This window comes from Phyllostomus hastatus, unplaced genomic scaffold (genome assembly GCF_019186645.2).
Source record: "Phyllostomus hastatus isolate PE091 unplaced genomic scaffold, TTU_PhHast_1.1 phas_scaffold_193, whole genome shotgun sequence".
Classification (NCBI taxonomy): Eukaryota; Metazoa; Chordata; class Mammalia; order Chiroptera; family Phyllostomidae; genus Phyllostomus; species Phyllostomus hastatus.
In genome coordinates this window covers 9,307,116-9,331,387 of record NW_025334015.1, presented here as the reverse complement: position 1 = coordinate 9,331,387, position 24,272 = coordinate 9,307,116, and the positions used below count along the sequence as shown (strand labels likewise).

The 24,272-nt window shown below is 56.9% G+C and overlaps 1 protein-coding gene across 2 annotated transcripts in view; it reads left to right on the top strand.

Moving 5' to 3' along the window:
• Positions 1-16,175, top strand: part of ST14 (ST14 transmembrane serine protease matriptase) — a 37,946-nt gene extending 21,771 nt beyond the window's left edge. For both annotated transcript variants that reach the window (XM_045860360.1, XM_045860361.1), the window contains exons 2-19: positions 8-167; positions 612-739; positions 912-982; positions 1,370-1,527; positions 1,705-1,740; positions 2,014-2,254; positions 4,487-4,626; positions 4,903-5,000; positions 5,586-5,695; positions 5,813-5,943; positions 6,639-6,743; positions 7,037-7,147; positions 7,230-7,343; positions 7,632-7,754; positions 8,556-8,742; positions 14,343-14,617; positions 15,312-15,448; positions 15,524-16,175. In XM_045860360.1, the coding sequence (XP_045716316.1) occupies positions 8-167; positions 612-739; positions 912-982; positions 1,370-1,527; positions 1,705-1,740; positions 2,014-2,254; positions 4,487-4,626; positions 4,903-5,000; positions 5,586-5,695; positions 5,813-5,943; positions 6,639-6,743; positions 7,037-7,147; positions 7,230-7,343; positions 7,632-7,754; positions 8,556-8,742; positions 14,343-14,617; positions 15,312-15,448; positions 15,524-15,685 (2,487 nt within the window). In that variant the 3' untranslated portion in view covers positions 15,686-16,175. The remainder of the gene's footprint in view (positions 1-7; positions 168-611; positions 740-911; positions 983-1,369; positions 1,528-1,704; positions 1,741-2,013; positions 2,255-4,486; positions 4,627-4,902; positions 5,001-5,585; positions 5,696-5,812; positions 5,944-6,638; positions 6,744-7,036; positions 7,148-7,229; positions 7,344-7,631; positions 7,755-8,555; positions 8,743-14,342; positions 14,618-15,311; positions 15,449-15,523) is intronic.
• Positions 16,176-24,272: the final 8,097 nt, after the last annotated feature.

Below are 24,272 nucleotides of genomic sequence, written 5' to 3'. Positions count from 1 at the left end.
TGTGCAGAACATGAACGGCTTCGAGGAGGGCCTGGAGTTCCTGCCCGTCAACAACACCAAGAAGGTTGAGAAACGAGGCCCCAGGCTCTGGGTGGTGCTGGTGGCTGTGCTCATCGGCATCCTCCTGCTCTCCCTCATGGCCGGCCTCCTGGTGTGGCACTTCAAGTGTGAGTAAAGTGGGGTGGGGGCAGAAGGGGGGAGGCAGGATGTGGGGGTGGCTCCACCCCCCCCTCAAGGGACAGGGCCCACCTCTTACAGACCCGAGGGAGAGAGTAGAGGGCGCAGTGGCGGTGAGCGGTGAGCGAGGAGGGGTCTAGGGCTCTGTCTCCCCTGGCTCTTTCCAGCCACAGCAGTGGTGGGGGGCACTGGTCAGAGTTGGCCCACAGGGCTCATGCGTCATTGCGTCATGACCCCTCCGGGCACCCACTCCTGTGTCTGTCAGTTCTGTTGCTTGTCCTGCTCTGGGTGCCAGTAGAGGCCTGGCTCAGCACCTCCACACCCTTCATCGTAACAGCTCCCCCAGGGTTGCTGAGGGCAGCCTGTGGACATTAGGGGATGGGACGGGGGTGATGTTACTTCCTCTGACTATTCTCCCTCCTGGCCTTGCACAGACCGGAACACGCGGGTCCAGAAAATCTTTAATGGTTACCTGAGGATCACAAACGAGAACTTTATGGATGCCTATGAGAACCCAAACTCCACTGAGTTTGCAGAGCTGGCCAACAAAGTGAGGGAGGCGGTGAGTCCAACTCCTGGGCTTGAGCTCTGTGCCTGCTGTGCTCCCTGGGTGGGTGTGGGACCCACTGCCGTGGGAAGGGCACCCAGGTCCCAGGATGGAGGGAGCAGCAGGGGCTGGGGCCCGGGGCATCACTGCTCTCTGGCCTGTGCTGAGCCTTGTCTCCTTCCTGCAGCTGAAGCTGTTGTACAGTAGGATCCCGGTCCTGGGCCCCTACCACAAGGAGTCTGCAGTGACTGCCTTCAGGTGGGTGCTGGGGAGGAGGCTGGGTGGGGGTGGTGCTGGGAACAGGGTCGGTATGGTGTTGCATGTATGATAAGAATCTTGCAGCCTGCAGGGCGATGGAGCCACAGGGTCCTGGCTTGGTGGACCAGGTGCCAGTCCTGTTCTGTCCTTTTTGCTGTGACGTAATCCACGCAGCTCTTCTGTCTGGGTGGTGTGGCGATGATCAGGGGCGCCTGGGTGGGCGGCGTGCTCTGCACTGTGTCTGCCACGTAGGCCGCTCGGGACTGGCAGTGTGTCCTTGTAATTTTTCCATATTTGGGTTTGGGGTTTCACCTGGCCTCTTGGAGAGTGGGGACAAGCCTGTGCCCAGGCCCTGCCTGCGTCTCAGACATGGCCCAATCTCCCCAGTGAGGGCAGCGTCATTGCCTACTACTGGTCAGAGTTCAGAATCCCCAGCCACCTGGTGGAGGAGTCCGAGCGCGCCATGGCCCAGGAGCATGCTGTCAAGCTGCCACCCCGCACCCGCACGCTGCACTCCTTCGTGCTGACCTCGGTGGTGGCCTTCCGTGAGTTCCGGGCCACCAGGGGTGGGCGAACAGGGGGACCACGGCAGGGCAACTGCCACCAACATGCCGGAAGAGGGGACAACATGCTGGCTGGCCCCTCCCTTAGTGGAATAAGGAAGCAGGAACGAGGAAATAGACCAGATCAGTAAATATTTTATTCTCCCTCTTGTGTTTCAGCCACTGACCCCAGGACAGTACAGAGCAACCAGGACAGTAAGTATTGTGCCCTCCTCCTACAGGAGGATTGGGATGTGGCCAGGGGCCCCTTTACTGAGGTGTCCCCAAGAGTCACACGCTGGTGATAGCCAGCACATCCCTTTGCCTGTTCCAGGCCATGAGAAACCCCCTGCTCGATCTTCCTGAGTCCCAGACAGTTGGGGTGCTCAGAGAGGCCAGCCCCAGGGCACCCCTCCCTGCAGGGCCCTGGGCTGCCGACGCTGCCGGCTCTGCCCAGCTCTGCTGCACACCCTCTTGTGTCCCCCACAGACAGATGCAGATTCGCCCTGCATGCCCGAGGGGGGGAGCTGACTCGCTTCGCCACACCCGGCTTCCCTGATAGCCCCTACCCGGCTTTCGCCCGCTGCCAGTGGACGCTGCGGGGGGATGCCGACTCCGTGCTGAGCCTCACCTTCCGAAGCTTTGACGTCGCACCCTGTGACGACCGTGACAATGACCGGGTCATGGTGTATGACACCCTGAGCCCTGTGGAACCCCGCACCGTGGTGCGGTGAGTGTCCGGGGCAGTGGGATGGGCTGTGAGAACTTGGCAGCCACCTCCAGGGGCGGAGCTTCTGGGATGGGTCACAGTGCAGGTGGCAGACATGGAGTGTGACTGTCGGGCACAGGCCACCGCAAACCCACAGGGGAGGTGCTGTCCTCAGCAGGAGCCTGGGCAGAGCCCTTGGAGACTTGTCTGCCCTGGCCAGTGAGGAGGGCTCGCTGTTCCCTGGGCACCAGCTAGTGGGGCATTCTGCCTTCACCTGCGGAGGTGTGGCCTGCTGCTGTCCAGCACGGTTTTGTTGAGGCCAGCAGAGCAGGGGACGCCCGCCACTGGAGAAGATAGTTTTTTATCCACAGTTCCCACAAGGGGAGCCACCTGGGGTGACGAGGGGAAGCGCCCAGGTCAGCCAGGGGCCAGAGGACACTGGCGGAACATGGGTGGTGCGGTGTTGTTGGAGAAAGGCAAGGCAAGGCGGGGCCTGTGGTTGAATAATCCAAGTGGACTCCTGGGCATAGGGCTGTCTCTCAGGGGCTGCCCGGGTGTGGGGTGAAGCGAGCACATGGTAGGTGGCCTGGGGTGTAAGAGCCGCAGGGAGCAGGTCTTTGAGCTGCTGTGAAAGGCTTGGCCTTGGGCGAGTCTACACCATCTCCAGGAATTGCCCAACCCTGGCAGGGCGGTCTCTCCAGAGTCAGCAAAGCCGGGATTTGCAGGGACTGGGAAATTGTGATGTTCCTGCCCAGGAGGCTGGATGTGAAGCATCAGAATCACAGGGACTGGGAAGGTGTAAGGTTCCTGCCGAAGAGGTTGGGGTGCGAGATGAGCGCCACCCCCAGCTGCTGCCCCTCTGGATGGGGCCACCACCTGTCAAAGGCACGGCTGGAGGGTGCACTGCCCCTCCCCAGCTCTGCCTGGCTCCCTGTGCGCAGCCTTCTCACGCTACTGTGGGAGTGAGCTGGGCAGATGGTCGTGATTAACCGGGCTGGCGTTCGAGCCAAACCGCGGGACAGCCATCTGCTGCCACAGCTGAGCAGTCAGGACTGCTGTTTACACACCGTTTCTGTGCAGGGTTTCTTTCTTTAACCTTTTTAAAGAAGATTTTAATTATTTATTTTTAGAGAGGGGAAGGGAGGGAGAAAGGGAGAGAAACATCAGTGTGTGGTTGCCTCTCACATGCCTCCTACTGGGGACCTGGCCCACAACCCAGGCATGTGCCCTGACTGGGAATTGAACCACTGACCCTTTGGTTCACAGGCTGGCACTCAGTCTACTGAGCCACACCAGCCAGGGCTCTAACTTATTAATTGTACAGCAGATAAATATATCTCCTGAAAGGAAAAAGTGGGAAAACACACGCACAGAAGACAAGCGTCATTCATAATCTTACTGTCTGGAAGCGATCACTGTTAGTGTTGTGGTGCACATTCTTCCAGACTTTTGCACTGTGTATATGTTTGTGATTATATTTAAATATAGGATTATACAGCACCTTAGGTTTTGTCGTCTGCTTTTTAAAAATGAAGTATACAGGGTGGGGCAAAAGTAGGTTTACACTTGCTCGTATGGACAACCACACAAAACTAATAAATGATAACACAAGAATAAACTGTGCTTCGCATACAACTGTAAACCTGCTTTTGTCCCACTCGGTATGACGGTCTTTCCGAGTCACTCTGTCTCCAGGCGTCCTTTTCCATGGCTGCGTGACGTGGTAGAGCTCAGAGGCAGCGGGACACGGTCACCGGCCGTGCGGGCTCTGGGGCCTGAGGCCGGGGTTCGAACTTCTGCCCTGGCGCTTGTTGACTGTGGAGTTGTGGGCATGTTGTTCCATCTGTCCCTGCCTCAGTGCCCTTATCTCTAAATGGGGCCGATCGTCTGTACTCCATGGAGTCGTCATGAAGCCACCTGAGTTGCCAGATATAAAAGCATGTAGAACAGGGCCTGGCGTGTTCTTACTAAGTGTTAGTTGTTCATGCTGTTACTGCTAGTATTGTTATTATTTAGCCTGTAGTCTATTTAACGAATCCTCTAATGTTAGGATGTCAATGTTTCTGAGGTCTTGCTGCTTTCAACAATGACAGTCTCATAACTAAATCCTTAGGTGGCTGATGGTTTTGTGTGGAGTGGGGCTTTTGACCCCACCCTTTTGGGACCAGGACCAGGGTGAGGGGAGGGGTCCTTGGGCCCCTCTGCTTCGGTTCTGTTCGCTCTTGCTCACGCCTGGCCCTTTTGCCTCCACAGGCTTTGTGGCACCTACCCCCCCTCCTACAACCTGACCTTCCTCTCCTCCCAGAACGTCCTGCTTGTCACACTGATCATCAACACTGAGCGGCGACACCCTGGCTTTGAAGCCGCGTTCTTCCAGCTGCCTAAGATGAGCAGTAAGGAGGGCCGGGGTGGGGCGGAGAAGGGAACAGCAGTTAATGGTTGGCCTGAGTCCAGGCAGACAGGAACCAAACCCTGTGGTGAACTGGCCCAGGTCCATGCCAGAGGCTTGAAGCTGAAGTCACAGGGCCACCTGTCCTTCACCCTCCTGAAAGCAGTCAGCACTCGGAGTTCCCAGCAACTGGCTGTGGAGCCTCCAGTGCCCGCCCGCCCGCCCGCCCGCCCAGCCCAGCGCCCTCAGTCCCCATGCTCCGTCTCCTCTTTCCTCTTAGGCTGTGGAGGCTACTTACGTGGAGCCCAAGGGACATTTACCAGCCCCTACTATCCGGGTCACTACCCTCCCAACATCAACTGCACTTGGGACATCGAGGTAGGAGCTGCAGGGGAGGAGGCAGGAGGAGTCAGGGAGATGGGGGAGAGAGGGGACAAGGGGCGGGCAGAGGGAGATGAGCTTCTTGGCGACCCGGGAGAGGCTGCGGGTCAGAGCCCCACATGGGCAGGCCATGAGGGCTGACCTGCTGCAGTGTCAGCAAACCCGGACGCGAGTCCTGGCTCCTCCGTGGCTGACGGCGGGCCCTTGGGTAGAGCCTCAGCTTGCTCCTGCGACTCGAGGGTGCAGGTGGCTGCGTCCCAGCCATGCGGCCGGGATGAAGTTGCAGTGTCTGTGGGCAGTGGAGAGAGCCCTTGCGGAAGGAGTCCTGCCGTCCATGTCTTTTTCCTTCCTTCGATGTGTCGGGAGAGCTCTCCAGCCTTCTACAGCCACGTGACAATGTCCCTCGCCTCTGCGTCCAGACTTTCTTCCACACGCCCCTGACCCCTGCTGCTCTGTGCCGCACGTCGCCCACATGGAACGGAGAAGAGCAACACAGCAGCCTTGCTCCCGGCCGCCTCTGACGCTCTGGGTTTGGGAAACAGGGAAGGAGGTGGCAGAGACCAGCAGCATCTCTCTCTGCAGGTGCCCAACAACCGGAATGTCAAGGTGATCTTCAAAGTGTTCTACCTGCTGGAGCCCGGTGTGCCCCTGGGCTCATGCCCCAAGGACTACGTGGAGGTCAACGGGGAGAAGTGAGTGCCTGGGGCAGGGGCCCGCTGGGGCGTGGGGGCTGGCCCACTGCTGGTGCCTTGTGGGGACTGCCCAAGTCCGAAGGTAGGTCACCTTCCTACTGTCGCCCCGAGCTGCAGGTTTTGCGGCGAGAAGTCCCAGTTTGTGGTTGCCAGCCAGAGCAGCAAGATCACTGTGCGCTTGCATTCGGACCAGTCCTACACCGACACAGGCTTCCTGGCTGAGTACCAGTCCTATGACTCCCGTGACCGTGAGTGGCTCTGTGGAAGGAGGAGCGGGCTCGAGGGAGGGGCCCGGGGTGCACTCTCTGTGCTGCATCTCCTCAGCATCGTGCTCTCCGGGTTTGAAGATACTGGGGAGGGTGATCATACTTAGATGAGCAAGCCCCTCTGTTAAGTGACTAGGCTGCCTCTGCAGAGAAAGGGACAATAGCTTCCTCTCAGCTCCGTCATCAGCCTGTTGACACCAGCTGTCAGACACCTTCCAACTTCAGAAGCTTGGAAGTGTGGTGATGTCATTTGACACAAAGTATCGAGCTGCGGCGCTGCCATTTCTGTGTTGCCAGTGGGGAGCCTGGCACTCAAAGGACATGGCTGGCTGGGGCCCCGGGGCAGTAGAGCTGAGTGCATGCCCAGCCATCCCCTCTCTACTTTGCCCAGAGCTTCCCGGGATTTGGTCACTGGCAGCCAGGAGGGACCCTGGGCCAGCCTTCCTGCACCGGCTCTAAGAACACCCGTGCCCCCGTGCCCCGGCGCGGTGGGCCGGGAGGCCCTCGCTGGGGAGCCAGCTGCGGCCCAGCTCCTCTCTGCGCAGCGCTGGCCGGCGCCTTTTGTCTTTCGTCCTCAGTGTGGCAGGGAGGTTGGCTCTGAGGGGGAGGCGAGGCAGGGAGCTAGCTGCGAGGGCAGAGATGGTGGCACGACTCCAGGCCTGCCCTCTCCCCTGCAGCGTGTCCAGGGAAGTTCATGTGTAACACGGGGCGCTGCATCAGGAACGAGCTGCGCTGCGATGGCTGGGCCGACTGCGCCGACTACAGCGACGAGCTCCACTGCCGTGAGTGGGGCCGTGCCCGCCATCCTCTCCCGCCCTTGCCTGCCCTTGCCTGCCCTGGCGCCTGCCAGCTGAGCTGAGGTGGCCGGAGGGCGTGCCCACCCCCTGTGCGGACATCTAGCCCCTTCCCCTCCTCTGTTGTTTGGAGCCTTGTCTCCTGTGGGCCGGCCGCAGAGCGTTTCTGCTGGGCGGTCAGCTTCCTTAGCCAGTGACTCCGGGCAGCGCGTGATGAGGGAGGCTGGGGACATGCATCCCGGCTGAGCCTCACCTGCTGACTGCTGCCCTCGCCCCCCCAGAATGCAACGCCACCTACCAGTTCACCTGCAAGAACAAGTTCTGCAAGCCCCGCTACTGGGTCTGCGACAACGTGAACGACTGTGGGGACAACAGTGACGAGCTGGGCTGCAGTGAGTGCCCACGGGGGGCTGCCGGGCTCCCACTCTCGGCGGCGGCGGCTTCGAGCCCTGCTGAGTGCTTTGTGCTTCCCAGGCTGTCCGCAGGAGACCTTCAAGTGTGGCAATGGGAAGTGCATCCCGAACAGCCAGCGGTGTGACGGGCAGGACAGCTGTGGGGACGGGTCCGACGAGGCCACGTGTGACCGCGGTAAGGCCCGGCCCAGCCCACCACGCTTCAGGGGGCTTTCCTCCCCACCCGAGGGCGCAGCCCTGAGCATCCTACATGCAGCAGGTCCAAAGTTTAATAAACAAACCACCCTGCAGGATGTGTGGTGAGAAAGGGCCTCCGTAAGGGTAGACGCTTCCCGACGGTGGGGAACCGGTGGCTGGGCGGGGCAGGCCGGAGCCAGGGCGTGGGGGGACGGGGGCGGGTCTCCAGGCACGAGGCGGAGAGCCGCAGAGGGACTGATTTTCTCCCCGCCCCCTCCTCGCACAGTGAGCGTGGTCACCTGCACCAAGCACACCTACCGCTGCCACAGCGGGCTCTGCGTGAGCAAGAGCAACCCCGAGTGTGACGGGGTGAAGGACTGCAGCGACGGCTCCGACGAGGAGAACTGCGGTGAGCAGGGCTGGGCAGGCGGGCACCCGCGGAGGCGGGAATCTCGCCAGCGCCTCCCTCACCCACTTCTGCCCTGGTGCGAGGGCGCTGGCTGCCTGGAGGAAAGGGAGACGGTGCTGATTTGTTGATTGGCACCGAGGCACTGCCCTGAGGATGCACTCTACGCCTTGAGGCAAAGCCCGGGGCAGACCGCCAGCCCCTGGTGCCCCTGGGGCAGGCTGTTGTCCTGGTGACTGTGCTGGGCTGGCCCCTGCTTTCAGACCCGGCCATGGCCATGGGAGAAGGGCAAGCCCTGGCTTTCCCATCCTGCCTGGGGAGAGGGCACAGCCTACCGGAGCCCTTGCAGGGTTTCACCCCGCCCCATGCTCTGATTGCAGCCTCCTGGGTGTTTCAGAAGCACTGGCCCAGGTTATACCTGAGCACGGCTGCGGTTGTTCTGTGCTTCGCGTCACCCACCCACTGTTCTCTGCTAGAGCCCTGTCTTTCAGCATTCAACAAGGAAATCTAGGCAAATGACACCCTTAGTCAATCTAAGCAAACCAGCAGGTGTCTGGAGGGCCTTGAGTGCATTTGTGCAGGAGTGAGGACAGGGGAGTGTGAGAGAGCAGGGGAGAGGGGCCCTGTGGAAGTTGGTGGGTCTGAGGCCCAGAGTTCCTTATTTGTAGGGGTCCCTCTTGGCACCACCATTCCAGCAGTACTGTGCCTGCTGCAAGGCGACCACCCCATCGGGGCTCTCGTGGGGCCTGGCATAGGGCCTCACCTCCACTCTCTGTCCTTCCTTCGGGTTCTCTGTCCCTGCAGACTGCGGGCTGCGGCCGTTCAACAGGCAGTCTCGGGTGGTTGGAGGCAAGGATGCAGAAGAAGGCGAGTGGCCCTGGCAGGTGAGCCTCCACGCTCTGGGCCAGGGCCACCTGTGCGGGGCTTCCCTCATCTCTCCCACCTGGATGGTGTCCGCAGCGCACTGCTTCAATGACGACAGAGGATTCAAGTGAGCCACTGGGTGGGAAGTGGGGGGCCTCCTCATGTATTTGGGGGCTGGAAAGGCCCTGTGTCTGTGGGTCCTGCCAAAGTCAGGTGGCATTGGGGCAGGGCCAGGGCTGCAGGGGTCTCAGATACCCCAGGATGTGGCTACTAACTCTCAGTCAAGCACCATCTCAGCATCTTTCCTAAATAACAACCCAGTTAGGCAGGTCTGCTTATGTCCACATTTCACAGAAGCGCAGGTTCAGAGAGGTGAGGACATTTGCTCAAGGTTGCCCCATTAAGTGGCAGAGCTGGCCTCGGACCCAGTGAGTGGATCCCACAGTCTGCATGGTTAATCACTGCGCTCAAGGGACCCCTGGCATTTGTTCAGATGGGCCTTGCGGTAGCAGCGTGGCTCTGGCATGCCAGGTGGCTTTGGGCAGGTAGTCACACTGCGTAGGCCCCCAGTTTTTCAGTGGTAATGAAGACAATGTGAGTTGTTCACTTTTTTTTAAAGATTTTATTTGTTTATTTTTAGAGAGAGGGGAAGGGAAGGAGAAAGAGAGAGAGAAATGTCGATGTGTGGTTGCCTCTCATGCTTCCCCTACTGGGGACCTGGCCCGAAACCCAGGCATGTGCCCTGACTAGGAATTGAACCAGCAACCCTTTGTTTCACAGGCCTGTACTCAATCCACTGAGCCACACCAGGCAGGGCTGAGTTCTTATCCTTAGAGTTGTGAGATGTAAATATGACAACCCAACTGAAACACTGAGCCCTGTGCCTGCACACAGTAGGTGCTCAGTGCATTGTAGCCTTAGGTCCAGGGCAGACTCCAGCCTGGCAGGGGAGGCTCACTAGGGGAGGGCTGTGCTGCGGTCTCAGCACGAGGTGGGGGCAGGTGGCCCAGGGATGGGCTCTTTGTGTCTTAGCTCCAGCCCACTCAGGCCTGCTGGCAGTAGGCTCCAAGAGAGGACAGCTTGCTCCTGGACGAGGGGCCCAGGGAGCAGACATTCGAGGGGAGAACCCACCTTGGGGTCTTCCTGCTGACACAATCCATGAGGGACCCTCCAGCCTCCCTGATACCCTATTGCAGGGAGGAGAGAGTGGCCACGGGCTTTTAGGAGAGCTGGGGCCTGTGGCACTGTGTAGGCCTCAGGCATGGTGGTGGGGCCCTGTCAGATGTCCTGTGAGCACAGGTGAGGGAGGTGACAGCCAAGCCAAGGTCTGGAGGGCGTGGGGTCGGTGCTGCTGTCCCAGGGGCCACAACCTGACTATCCTTTCTTTTCCCATTTTGTCAACTTCACTCCAAGTCGACTCTGGACAGAAATGATTTTCCTTCTTTTGGGGGTGATGGGAGCTTCCTTAGGAATGTTTTAAAGTAAACTTTATTTTGGAATATAGGTAAGCTGTAATATATCGGAATCCCTGTATGGCCCTCACCCACCTCCCCTTGCTGTCGACACTGGACGCCCCCGCGGTCCGTCCCTGCCCACCCACACCCAGGCTCCCCTCGCCAAGCATCGGTGTCCACCCAGACGTCCTCTCTGCTCCGAGAGCTGGGCCTGGCCACCACTTTGCAGTCTGTGTCTGGGCTCCCCAGTCTCCTCTGGTCCGTGACAGCCTCTCGGTCTGTCTGCGTTTGCCTTCCTTGACCTTGGCAGTGTGGAGGCCAGGTGTCCTGGAGAATGCCCCCCATGTGGTTGGACTGGAGTTGGTCTCATGGTGAGACTGGGGTGACGAGGTCTGGGGGGCATCACATCACGTCAGCAGGCAGATGACATTGTCAGTCCCATTGATCTTGGTCGTTCGGTGAAGAGCGTTTGCCAGCTCGCCCCCCTGGGAGGAACTGTTTCCCCCACTTTCCACATGTTTTTCGGTGGCTGTGAGTCAATTTGGAATTCTTCTGTAAGGAAGATTTGTCCCTCCCTCCGCTTTATTTAACCGTCTGCCCCTACTTCTGTGGACCCGGGTGTTTATGTTTCGGGCTGTAACCCGATGCCCGTCTTTGCCTTCGCTGCTCGCGGGGGTTTCAGGTTTGACTGCGGGAGCTTGCTGAGTGTGGCTCCCACGTCCCTTTGACATGCCCCATTCTTTTGTCTCTTTTGAGCCACTTTCTTGCGTCCTGGCACTGCCGGCTGCCTTGGGCTCTCTTGTGCGTGCCCCAGCCCAGCCCTAGAATGAGCCTTTTCCCCAAGGAGCCATGGTAGCAGGGAGTGGTAATTAGAAACCAAGCTCTGGACACTCAGTGTCCTCGTTGTCACTGCCGTCCCGCGGCTCCAGGCCCCTCAGAGGGGCAAGCTAGGACACACCCGGTCTGCTTCCCTCACTTCATCACATCATGTCTCGTGTTCTTTCCCCCACCTTCTGTTGATCGTCAGTCTTTCTTATGCCAATTAATACACTCAGCAGTCACTGTTATTATTTGTCTGGGGAGACCAGAGGTCCCAGGGTAGGGGGACGAGATCTGTTATGTGTGCACATGCCCCAACACACATGTGAACATGTGTGTGCACACATGTGCACACAGTAGGCACTAGGCTAGAACAGAGGACAGGCTTCCTGGGGCCCACGTGTGGAGTTTAGGACTCTGCCCAGGTTGTGGGGAGGGCAGCTGTCAGAGCGCCTTTAAGAGCAGGGAGGGGCGTCTGATTTGAGTGTCAGAAGTGAGAGTGTTTGTCACAGGACAAGGTGATGCAGGCCTTCCAGACGGGGGGCTGTGAGCAGAGGCAGGCAGGTGTGAAGCATGTGAGGACCTGGAGTGCAGTTACTCTGGACTCATTTCTAGGTCCACAAGTGCTCACGGGCTGTTACTGAGAGGCTGGCATCAGGTTGTGGTTAAGAGCGCAGGTTACCTGGGCTTGGATCATGGGACATGACTTGTTAGCTGTGTGATCTTGGGCAAGCTACTTAACCTCTCTGTGCGTGAGTCTTCACCTTAGAACAGGCGGCCCTGCTGTGAAGGGCCGTTGGGAGATAAAATGCCGTAAGGTGTCGGCACTGAGCAGAGTGCTTGGCAAGCGGTCAGCTCTGTCTGGCAGCTACGTCCAGCGGCCTCTCTGACGCCTGGGCAGTCACTGGGGAGCTAGGTGGCCACCCCTTCCCCGCTGGTCTCAGTTCCTGGCAGCAGTGCCCACCTCAAACAGAGACTAGGTCTGCTCATAGACCCAAAGACCAGAGTCTGAGGCTGAGGAATGGAGGTTTAGGGAAAAGACCGCTGTCGAGGGTTTAACAGGGAAGACTGCAATAGGGTGGGGAGTCTTGGGGCACAGGGCTCAGCAAGAGCACAGGGTGACAAAGGGATGCCCCTGTCAGGTGATGGGATCACAGGGAGACAGAGACAGAGGGGACAGAGTGGCTCTGCTCTCTCTCATCCTTTCATCCACCGGGTCCTTGCCTCCTCTCCTCTCTCCCACTCCCACTGCTACTGCCTCGGCTCTCCGGGCCTGGGTGGCCTCAGCACCTCCTACCTGATCTTGTCGCCACCTTCTCAGCACTCTAGTGCGTACTCACCAATGCTGGAGTGGCCTTTCCAAAGAGCTGCCTGATCCTGCCAACTCCCTACATACGTGCCTGCCGTGGCTTGCAGAGCAGCATGGAAATGCCCCAGCGTGGCGAAGGTGCCCCACCGTCAGGCCCCTCCCATCTCCTCGCTGCCCACTGGCCGGATGTTCAGTTCTGGGGGCACTTCCTAAACACTCCGTTTGCGCTCTTGGAATATGCCGCTTTCTCCCCACCTGCCTGCAGGGTTTGACCCAGCCCTGTTAGATCTCCAAGGCCTGGTTCTGGTTCCTGACCTGCGTCCTCTCCCAACTCGCGCCTTCCATGCTGTGCTCTTCCGTAGCCTCTGCCCATTCCTCTGAGGGACGCTCGTCACACTGTGCTGTCACAGGGGTCTCCCCTGGTCGATCTCCAGTCCCCATCTGGGGAAGACTCCAAAGTCTTCCCCTCAAATTCCTTCCGCTGTTGGACGCAGCTCCTTAAAAGGCTCGATCACGTGGATGCTACTAAGCCGCTTCCACAGATGTTCACATGTACTTTTCCGAACTGTCTTCGAATGAGCTGCAGCTGCCACGACATTTCTCCCCTAAGTATGTCCCCTGCATCTCCTGAGAACAAGGATACCCTCCCACGTAACCACAGCACCGCTACCACTTCCAGAAACTGCCCGCGTTCGGAGCCTCCAGTCCTCCCGGTGCGGTCCGCTCTAGCTTTCCCCAAATCTCGGATGCCGCCAAGGGTTACGCTTTGTGTTTGTCAGTTTCCTTTAGTCTCTTTTAAATCCAAAGCAGTGTCCCCAGGCCTGCCATTTTTGGTCTATTACAGCATTACGTTTTTGGAAAGGCTAGCCCAGGCGTTTTACAGAACGTCTCTCATTTTGGGTGTTTTGGATTGTTTTTTCTTGGTTGGAGTTCGGTTACACGTTTGTTGTACGAAACACTACCTAGGAGATAGTGCGCCCCCCTGAGGAAGCAGCTGATATCCATGCGGGTGACTGAGAGACGTCTGACTTCTTGGTTAAGGGGGTGTCCCCGGGGGAGTTCCCCTTTATGAAGGTACTTTCCCTTTGGTTATGGATAAGTAATCTTGGATGATACTTTGAATGAGTGTGGATATCTTACTCCCTGGCAGTCTTCTACACCGTGGTTTCCGCTTTCCTCAGTGATTCCTGCATGCATTGGTTATTGCTATGGCAAAATGTGATTATCATTGCATCGTTTCTTCTGTATTTATTAGCTGGCATTTTTCTGTAAAAAATAGCTTTCCTTCTCCCCTTATGCATTTTTGGAAGTTATTTTTTAGACTCAGGATGGACTCGTGGAGCTACATCCCCCCTCTTCTATTGTTCAGCACACACAGTAATAATCCTGTGGTTCGTTTTAAGTTCCAAGGACCCTGATTCTGGCCAGTGAGTGCCTTGTGCTGCCAGCTCCACCTCTCACTTCTGGTGACGTAAACGTCCTGGGTCGGCTTTGCTCTTTCCTTGCTCCAGCTTGAAAACGACCATTTCTCCAAGGAGCCTTGGCCCCTTTCAATGGAGAAGGGCATTTAGAAACCAATTCTGAGTGGTATTGGGAATGTCGTTGCTTTAGGCCTCTGTGTTGGACAAACCGTGAGCCTTTACTGCTCCCTCTGCACTGCAGTGGCACAGGGCTCTTGCTTGGAGCCCCCCTTACTTGGAGCCCCCTTTTCCCATTGCAGAAGTCAGCCCCCAGCGCCAGTGTCTTGTCCTCGTGTGTTCAGTCCCCCAGCAAACAGGGGGCACTTTCAGAATTGCCGCATCGATACTGCTACCAGCAACCCACCCCACAGATCAAGTTCAATGTCTTTTTCAATTTCTTTGCTACTTAGAATATATGCCACTATGTTAGAAAAGTATTTGGATTGAGTTCCGTGTTATTTCTTCCTTGAAAGATCAGATTAATAAGATATAATAAGGTATTTTTTGATAATCAGATAAAAATGAATGGACAGAGGGAAACAAGGAGGGAAGGTGGAGGGGAGGCGGCGGTGGCGAGGGAGGTGGCGGGAGTCACCAGGCAGCTTCCGGTTGGGGGTGGAGGCTGCAGAAACCATACACGCTGGCTGTGCGCAGCCCTAGGCTCAGTACCCGCCCTACTCCGCAGGTACTCAGACCCCACCCTGTGGACGGCCTTCCTGGGGCTGCACGACCAGAGCCAGCGCAGCGCCGAGGGGGTGCAGGAGCGCGGGCTGAAGCGCATCATCAGCCACCCGTCCTTCAACGACTTCACCTACGACTACGACCTCGCGGTGCTAGAGCTGGAGCGGCCCGTCGAGTACAGCAGCACCGTGCGGCCCATCTGCCTGCCCGCTGCCACGCACGTCTTCCCTGTGGGCAAGGCCATCTGGGTCACTGGCTGGGGCCACACCTATGAGGGAGGTGAGCTGGGCTGCACTATGTCCCCGCCCTGGCAGATGCAGCTTCTAGTGAAAGCGCGGGATTGGGAGGCGGGGCCTTGGGTGGAAGGCCCGGCTGTGCCGCTGGGCTGAGTGGCTCTGGCACAGGGCTTAAACTATGAGCCTGTTTCTTCACCTGCCAAATGAAAATAAAGACACCTTCCCAAATGGTAGTCAGTGAGCACAGGGACACTGTTGTGGAGACACCTATTTAGAGGGCGGTCGAGCTGCGCCTGCCTTGGACTGGTGGTGGGAACCACCGCTTCTCTCTCCTCCCTTCGTGTGAAAGCCATTAGTTGGTAAATGTCTACCGAAAAACCCAGCTCTAATGTGATTTAGTACACTGCTGAGAATTTGTAGACTGTGGAAGGGAGAAGAAAAATATCCTGACTTCGGGCTCTAGGGCATTTGACAAAACCTCTGGGCAATCTGTAGTGCCTTCTTACTCTCCCACGCTGTTCCCGTGGTGGACACTCCATCTCGTTCGGCTGCCGCCTCCGTCCAGGGGATGCGCTGTCCCTTATCTAGACATTTGTCATCTTCGGGCTTGGGGGTGTCTCCAGAGTTTTGCTAGTCCAGTTATTGCTGTGGGAACATCTGGGGGGGTTGCTGTTCCCACGAGGCCTGGCCACCCAGAGCTGGCTTGCCCAGGTCAGCCCATCCTGCCCTCTCCCCAGGCACTGTGGTGCTGGTCCTGCAGAAGGGAGAGATTCGTGTCATCAACCAAACAACCTGCGAGAAGCTGATGCCACAGCAGATCACGCCGCGCATGATGTGCGTGGGCTACCTGAGCGGGGGCGTGGATGCCTGCCAGGTGGGTGCTGGGTCCCTGGGCTGAGGCTGGGGCCTGGGGAGGTGGGCAGGGCATCTAAGCCTTGTCTCCCCTCAGGGCGACTCCGGGGGCCCGCTCTCTAGTGTGGAAGCAGACGGCAGGATTTTCCAGGCCGGCGTGGTGAGCTGGGGTGAAGGCTGTGCCCAGAAGGACAAGCCAGGCGTGTACACGAGGATCCCTGTACTGCGGGACTGGATTAAAGAGCAGACTGGGGTGTAGAAGCAGGGACCATCCACCAGCCACCCCAACATGCACCCTGCGGGCTGAGAACAGTATCAGGACCTGTACCCCCAGAGCCCAGACTGAGCAGAATCCCCAGGACTCTGGAGATGGAGGACCCACCTGCAGAGCCTCTCACCTCTGTCAGCCTCCAAGGACTGGACGGAGGTGGGGGCGGGAGTTTACCTGCGACACCCGGGAGCAGAGGCTTGAAGACCAGAGCCTCTCTCCTCCAGCCTTAGGCGAGGCCGAGGCTCCTTCTTGAAGATCTGCTTCCTCTGCCTCTCTGACCCAGGAACAGCTGCGACATTGCATCTGGGTGGGGCTGGTGGGGCGCTGTGGGCTCCTAGGGACACGTTCTTCTGGAAACCCAGGTCAGAGGGACCCTGGAAGACTGACAGGTCTACGATCTGAATTGTTTTGCCAGCTCCCAGGGTGGAGTTCAGAGTGTGTATTTGTGTGTATGAGTAAAATACTTTATTTCTTTTTAGGTATGTTTGATCTTACTGGAGTGGGTGGGCTCTCCTTCCTAGCCCCAGTTGCAAGAAACTGGGTTTAAATTCCCCTCAGTGCAGCCCCTGCAGCCAAGCTAGGAGTGGGGGCCACCACCTCCTATGCCTTCTCCAGGCCTGTAAGGGGCTGAATTTCTGCTCTTACCTGTACCTTCCAAGACCAGGGCCTGGGGCTCTGCTAGGAAGGGTGGGGAGGGGGTGCCCCATCTGTGGGGCTGGGTACCCTAGGAAGGGGGAGGAGCTTTGTTCCCAGAACAAAGGAGGAAGGACTTTCCTTGGGGTGGGGAAATGATTGATGAGTGCTGTGTGTGTGGTGTGTGACGAGTGTGTGTGCTCACACTTGCTGGTACAAGGGGTCCTGAGACCTTGGAGGGGCCACGCTGCCTGCTGACAGGATCTCTAGTGCCGTCCGTAATCCTCTGAGTTTTACTTGTTAATTTAAAATATTCTACTTGCTTAGGGTGACCCAGAGGGACAGTGTCCATAATCTAGGGAGGGCTTGGGGTGTTCTTGAAGGGATGTTTGAGGGATTATATCAGCTGTGGCAGAGGGAAAGCAGCCAACCAAGCAGGGAAATCAAATGACTGTGTCATCAAGAAAGACAGGTGGTCTTTGCTCGTTGCTATATCGCCAGCTCTGGCCTGGCTCCTCGAAGGTGCTAATACATGTTTGCTGAATGAATGGTTTTTTCCCTCCATGAGTTTTAAAAACCAAGGGAAAGAATGATATAGTGTGATTGAAGCAATCTGGTCAGACTTCATGGAGGAGGTGAGCTGCCTCTTTTATATTAGTCTGAGTGTTTTAAACTCTGGAGGGAGGAAGAAGTTGTGTCTTGATGCCCATGGAAGCATCCACAGTGAATTTCCCTCCCAGGAATGGGAGAGTTAGCTGTTCTTACCGAGGTGTGGACAGTAGGAGCATGAATATGCTGTCGGAAGACTCCAGTGCGGATGGTGCCCTGTCGTGAATAGCTGTCTTGTAGGGAGAGAGGCCTCACTGCGGTCTGGTTCCTAAGTACACACCCCCTCAGGCAGCCAGGCCTTGGCCCAGGCGGACGTATTGGCTCACACACTGGGGTTCAGGGATGCCAGCCTGGCTCGCGCCTGCTCATAGCACCCTCATCTCCCGCCCACCATCAGGCTGGAAACATCCTCACCAGGTCAGAAACGCAGGCAGGGTCACCAGCAGAGTTCCCTGGGAAGGTGCCTTTGTCCCCTAATGGCACAGGGTCCTCTACACACTTTGCTGCAGTTCAATGCGGTTTCTTGGGCTCATTGTTATGCACCTGAAGAAGAATAAACCTGCAGCTAGTTGTTCAGGGTCACCCCACCCTCTCCAGGAGTCTCAGTGGTCTGTGGTGGAGGGACTGGGCATAGCATCTACAACAGTGTCCCCGTGTGGGAACAACAGCACCCCCTGGTGGGTCTCAGAGGTGCAGACTCATTGTCACGTTCACCCAGACCCCCTGGATCAAACTGCAGGGCGGGCCCAGCCCTCTGTGCTTCAGAGATTCTAAGGTACCTAATGTGTGAGAAACACTGTCGGAGCAGGTGTCCACAGGCTAGTGGAGCCAGCCTCACCAGGTGCCCTGCCAGGTGCCCAGAGCTGTGGCTTGCAGGCGTGCCCTGCAGTCCTATCAGGAAGCTTCAAACATTTGACAGCTGGAAGCACAGCGAAGGGTCAGTGCCTTTAAAAAGATGGTGGGGTGAAACCCCGTAATACTTTTTTTAAATATTTATTTTTAGAGAGAGGGGAAAAGAGGGATAAAGAGAGGAAGAGAAGCATCTATGTGTGAAGAGAAACATCAATTGGCTGCCTCTCGCACGCCCCCTGTTGGGGTCCTGGCCCACAACCCAGGCACGTGCCCTGATTGGGAATCAAACTGGTGACCCCTTGGTCCACAGGCTGGCACTCAATCCCTGAGCCACACCAGCCAGAGCCCTAGGTTACTTCTGACTAGAGATAACTCGTAACTAGAGAGAAGTCAAACTCCTCGCTCTGAGGCTCGGCACTGATAGCACTAATGGACAGGAGCACTGGTAGTCTTAGCTGACAATGGAGGGACAACCGGCCTGTGTCCACCCCTCATTGCTGAGGACAGTGGTGCAGGCCGGTGGTGGTGGTGGTACACCCCCACTACATTGGCTGGGGTTCAGGCAATGGGTCGGAGGCCTGCCTGGGCCTGCTGCCGGCCTGCCTGCCTTCGCCCAGGGATGCTGCAGGAGGGACTAATAGCCAGAACCATTTTGCACACATTTGCATTTTAAATGCAAGCAGTCCAGCTCCAAGCATGTGACAGAAAATTAAATTTGATTAGTGCAGCCCAGCGTGGCTGCAGCCGGGGCTACAGCACAAGGCATGGGAGGAAAGCGCATTTGGAGACCCATTCATGTTGCTGCACTTGGGGTCGGGTCGTGAGAGCGAGACAGAGTCACTCATTTGCTTCCAACAGCCAGTCGGGGCTGTCACTGCACAGAGGCACAGGCTCTGCTCTGAAGGGCCTGGCACTCGGCTTAATGCTCTGTGTCGCTTTCCTTCAATTCTTATTATTTTTTTCTTATCCTGACTGGAGGACATGCTTATTTGATGTGAGAGAGAAACATTGATCCTCTTTTATCTGCCCTGACTGGGGATTGAACCTGTGACCTTTCAGTTTACAGGACGATGCTCCAACCAACTGAACCACACTGGCCAGGGCCAAATTCTTAATTTTTTAATAAGGCACCCTGCATTTCCATTTTGTATGAGGTCCCCCAAATCATGTAGCTAGTCCTGCAGTCTTATGAACGTGGCATTTCTGGGGATCCTAAGGCGGCGGCCTCAGGGTGTGGCCTAGGTGGGGAGTGGGATCCGAGAAGGCTCTGATGGGCTGGAGTGAGGCCCGGAATCCCCTGAGGGGTGGAAATGACTGCTTCCAACCCCTCACTGCTTCCCTGTGGTGTGGCCGCTGGGGGCGGGCCTGCAGGCCCCTTTAGCAAACCTGGTGAAAGGGACTCTGAGATCCTTTGCTCCAGCTGCAGGTGTGGGACTCCGCCAGTAACTCAGGTGCAGCTGAGGTCTGCAGGGTGACAGGAGGTGGCAGGGGTGGGGCCGAGGGCTGGCATTCCAGCCCACGTGAGCGCCGATGGGAGCAGCCCAGGCTTCCCCGGGGAGGCCCCGAGCTGTTGGCTCGGTGCCCTCCACAGGCTCAGTGAACCACGGTGGAGTCCTTCCTGGACCGCCTTTTTTGGTTGTGAGGATCTTGAAACTATCCATCTCTCTGGTCCCTGCCAAACTGCGTTGAAGTATCTTAATTTTTTCCACCACCAGTCAAAAACATTTAAAGTTTTGTGACTGTTTCATCCTTTGGCATGGACCTAGACTCTGCAGAAGTAACAGGAATACCTGGATCAGTTAGAACTGACTTTATTAACCAGGTAAGAGCCCAGTTTGGAAGTCAGGGGCCAGGACCACAAGGGCTGGAGGGGCGGTACTCACCACTAGGGGGCCTTGCAGGATTTCCTGCCCAGGCTTCCAGGTGAGCTGGGACAAGAAGGACCCCAGGTCCAACTGTTTGTGGACGGCTGTCTGCTGCTTTCCTGTCACTTTGTAGTGCAGTAAGATGTCACCCTACTTGTGGGTGAGCACCCAAGGGGCCCCAGCACAAAGCCTTCCCTGTCAGTCCTTGGCCCTTTCCTCCCCTCCCCCCACCTGCAGTGAAGACCTGCTAGCCCTCAGACCTGGATAGCAGGTGGCCCGCAGGTGGCCCGTGGGCAGTAGGTGGGTGTTCTCTCTGAGCAGCTAGCAAGTGTGAAGCATCCTGTTGAACACTCACAACTAGCAATGTGACACGGAGGCAGGTGTGTTCTTATAAACACAGACATTTGAGGGGAGAAATAGGGTGTGTGTTTTGGGGACCCAACTAGATTATGTCAGAGGAATGGGGCCTGTCTGTGACACAGGGCACCCTCTCCTTGCCCAAGGGACCTCAGGTGCTCTCAGCTGTGATGCGCTTGCCTTCCATCTGCTTTGCCAGCCTGGTGGAGCTTTGCTGCCTGTCGGGTCCCTGGGTCCACCTAACCAGCAGGAGAATGGATTTCAGCAGCCACCGGCCACCTCAGTGTGCCCAACGAAGCTGGTCGGGTGGGGGACGAGAGGGAGAGTGTTGGGAGAGGCCGGGATAATTGCTATCCCACATCAGGTCTGTGGTCACTGGGCTGGGATTCTGCAGGGTGACAATCAGGAAGGGAGCCTGGAAAGCTGCCAAATGACCCCAGAGATGGTGGGCTTCACCCCCCAAAGCAGGAATGTGAATATCACCTGCTTTTACATGGCGGGACAGCCTGGAAGACGGCTCTTCTGACTCTGCACACACACACACACACACACACACACACACACACACACGGCCACGAGCACCCGTGTGCCCAACAGGAAGGGCAGTGCCGAAAGCTTCTGAGCAGAGGTCGTGCGTCGGTTACTCCCGTGTGTCTGTGTGGTGGCGCCAGCTCCTGCCACCCAGCTGGCTGTCCTTGGATGAGCCCTTCTGAGCTGTGGCAGAGGTGACGGGAGGAGAGGGAGCTGCCACGGGGCATCAAGAGGAGCGGAAGTGCGCTGGGCTGACACTGCGGCCCGTGAAGGGCAGGCCTGTCTACACCGCCTGCATTCAGGCTGCTCCCCACTCCTACCCGCCATGAAAGATGCTGAAGAAAGAGCAGCTTTGACTCTCCGAGGGGCGTTTGTGCATTCCCTGCATTGCCTTGCAGCCTCCTCATGTGCCTACAGAGGTGCCATCAGACTGAGGAAGTCCCGGCTTTGCAGGTTTAAACGGTTCTGTTACCCTGTCCTCCTTCCCTCCTGCCCACTGTTGCCCAGGTTCCATCAACACCCTGTCTCCGCAGTTTAGAGACTCCGTTCCACCTTTGCCCTCGCCTCCAACTGTTTCCTAAAAAGTCTGTGCGAAGCTGCTTCCAGGCGGAGGCTGCGTCCATTCCATTGTCTGCTTCTTCCATGGTCTCAGACTCTCCCCACCGGAGGGGAGCGGGAGGCGGGGAGGGGGACATGCGTATTTTCCTGGGCCGTGACCACACTTTCCCTCTCCCCTGGCACCCGCTGCTTCCTCTCCAGGCCCGGGCACGTGTCCTTCACCTTGGAGGTGTCACTGTTTCCCTGCCCCACCCCTGGTTGGAGAACAGCAGCCTCTGTGCCAGGCCTCTCCTCTGGAACTTCATGTGGACTTGTTTAGCTCAGAAAGGAAATTCTTCCGTCCTTCGCCTGCGCTCCTTCCCCAACGAGCTACAAGAACATGGCCGGTGGGGTGCGGGAGGGGAAACCAGGTCCAGCAGAGAGAGCTCTCCTTTGCTGTTGCTCTTCCTACCTCTCTTCACACAGTGGCACCTTTAGAGAACAGTCCCCAGAATCAAAAGGATATCAGATACCTCTTTATTTTATTTTTAATTAAAAAATGTTCTTATCCTAACCCGAGGACATGCCTATTGGTTTTAGAGGGGCAGGGGAGGGAGAGAGAGGGAGAGAAACATTGATGTGATAGAGAAAGTGCAATCGGTTGCCCCTCATATGTGCCCCGACCAGGGACTGAACCCGCACCCCAGGCCTGTGCCCTGACAGGGACTCAAACCTGCAACCTTTGGTTTATGGGACGGTGCTCCAAGCAAGTGAGCTGCACCGGCCTCGCTGCACCTCTACCTGCCTGTACATCTGTGCTGCCAAATGGTGTTCTAGGTTACCCTGACATCTGTCTCCCACTGGGTGCCCGCGCTGGGCAGGATGCTGGAAGGTCACCTGCTCCGTGATGTATGAGTGTCAGGAACAAGCCACAAGGTATGCCAAGTGCCTTATATACACCATCTCACTGTATCCTCGTCACGGCCCTAGGAAGTAGACTTCATCGTTCTCATTGCATGACAGGAGACCGGGGCCCGGAGCTGGCACTCTATCTTGCTCAAGGTCCCTCAGTGAGAGAAGAGGAAGGATGCAAACCCAGTTGTTGACTCCAAAGTCCAGTTCTGCCTTCTGGAAGCTCCACCTAAAGCCTTGAGATGCTGGGTCCAGGTAATAAACTCACTGGCTGAGGCGCAGGAGGAAAAGGCCAAAGTGAACTTTCATTAGCTGGGCTCTAAAAGGGCTCCTTCAGCATTTCAAAATCTTTCCCTCTCCCATTTCCTTGGCTACCCCCAGCAGCCCCCGGGCATTTCCCTTCCTCAGGGGCCAGACCATCTGCTTTCTCTTATTCCTCTGCCTGGGACCAGTGTGGACTGAGGGAGAGAATATTTCCTTGAGGTCTTGGCTATGTGCAGCGGAATGACACACTCTGACCTCTGATTCAGAAGGATCAACAGCTGCCCCTCATCTTCCTCCCTTGAGCCATTCATTTCTGCTGACTGCTGGTTGGCCTTGGGCGAAGCTCAAGCAAAGGGAACCGAGGCCAAAAGCGATGAGGGTATCTTGGCTGGGACCAGCGAGTGGAAAAGGAGGGTGAAGTCCTGCCACGGCTGTGGAACATGGACCAGGTCCTGCTGAGCCCAAGGAAATCCCCTTTGCTCAGCTTTCCCGACCCAAAGAAGGCGCATAAAGTGAGCTGGTGGGCGAGGGGGACAGAAATCTTTCTTGCTCACCAGTGACAAGGATTTTCACTGAGATGGGGGAATGTAGCAATCAGAGCTGAAAAGACTATCCCATTTTATTCTGGCTCAAAGGTTTTTGAAAAATAAATGAGTGGCTAACAGTTTGAGCTGTTTCACTGAGTGTTTATTTTAAACAAAAGCCTTTTAATTTGGTTAAAAAAATATTTTGTGCCCTGGCTGGTGTGGCTCAGTGGATTGAGTACCAACCTGCGAACTGAAAGGTTGCATGTTCGATTCCCTGTCAGGGCACATGCCTGGGTTGTGGGCCAGGTTCCCAGTTGCAGGAGTTCGAGAGGCAACTGATCAATGTATCTCTTGCACATCACATCGATGTTCCTCTCCCTTTCTTTTACCCTCCCATCCCCTCTGTCTAAAAGTAAATAAATAAAATCTTTAAAGAAATATTTGGTAAATTTGGGATTAAGGGAAAGAAAGATTGGAGTCCCTCCCTGCTTTGGGGCTCATTCTAGGTGCGAGCAGTAGGGGGCGCTCACACACAACATTTCATAAAAAAAGCAGCAGGCGTCTAGAAGGAAGTTTTGGGCAGCTCACCTCTCTCCACAGCCCCCTCCCATCCAATTTGTGGAGTCCCTTCCCCATGTGTGGGAAGGCCAGGTCCAGACCCCCCACAAAGGTGGTCTTTGGTCCCCAAGATGTGAACACACATTGGCAGTGGAACCGCATGCCAGTTGTTCACCATGGGAGACCTTGCCCGACTCTGGGGAGGGGGCAGGTGCTTGTGAGCCCCACAGTGAGTGCTGAGCTCCCACACCAGGTGGTAGATCTCTGTGTGCAGCGGTGGCCTCGTTTGTGTCTAAGGGTCGAGCCAGATAGGGGCCATGGGCAGATTCCTAAGCTGGAACCGGTCTTAGAGGCCAAGGGCTTTGAGGACCACGGTCACCACTATGGGGGACTGAGCCTTTTCTTTACTATTCTTCGGGGTGTAGAGGCCCAGGAAGCGCCTCAGAGCACCTTGCCCAGGGCCTGGACTCATCCTGTTTAGGTGTCTGGAAACAGTTCACATCCCTAAGGCTTTTCTTCTCTAGGGTAAAAAACGTTAACCCTTTAGCTTTCTTACTGTTGTTTTCTGGCTCTCCAGCCCTGTCCACATCAAATACTCGGGAAGAGCGTGGCTTCTCCAGGAACAGCTCAGGATTAGGCGTTTCTTCATGGTGGAGAATGAAAATGAAGGACGTAAGGAGTGTGTTGGGATTCACATCATACCTAAACAAATGAACTAGAACCTGGTGAGCAGATGGCCCCATACCCACTGCGTACCTCCACTGCCAAGATGCTGACTGACTTCTCACTGTGCGGGGGGCCCGGCGATGACCTCGGGGAAGAAATGGGGCTCCGGGAAGGTCAGGGACCCACGCACGAGCTGGACTCCACACTTCCTGACCCACCACCGCGCTCTGTCCTGTGCCATCTTAAATGGGCAGAGAGTAGAAC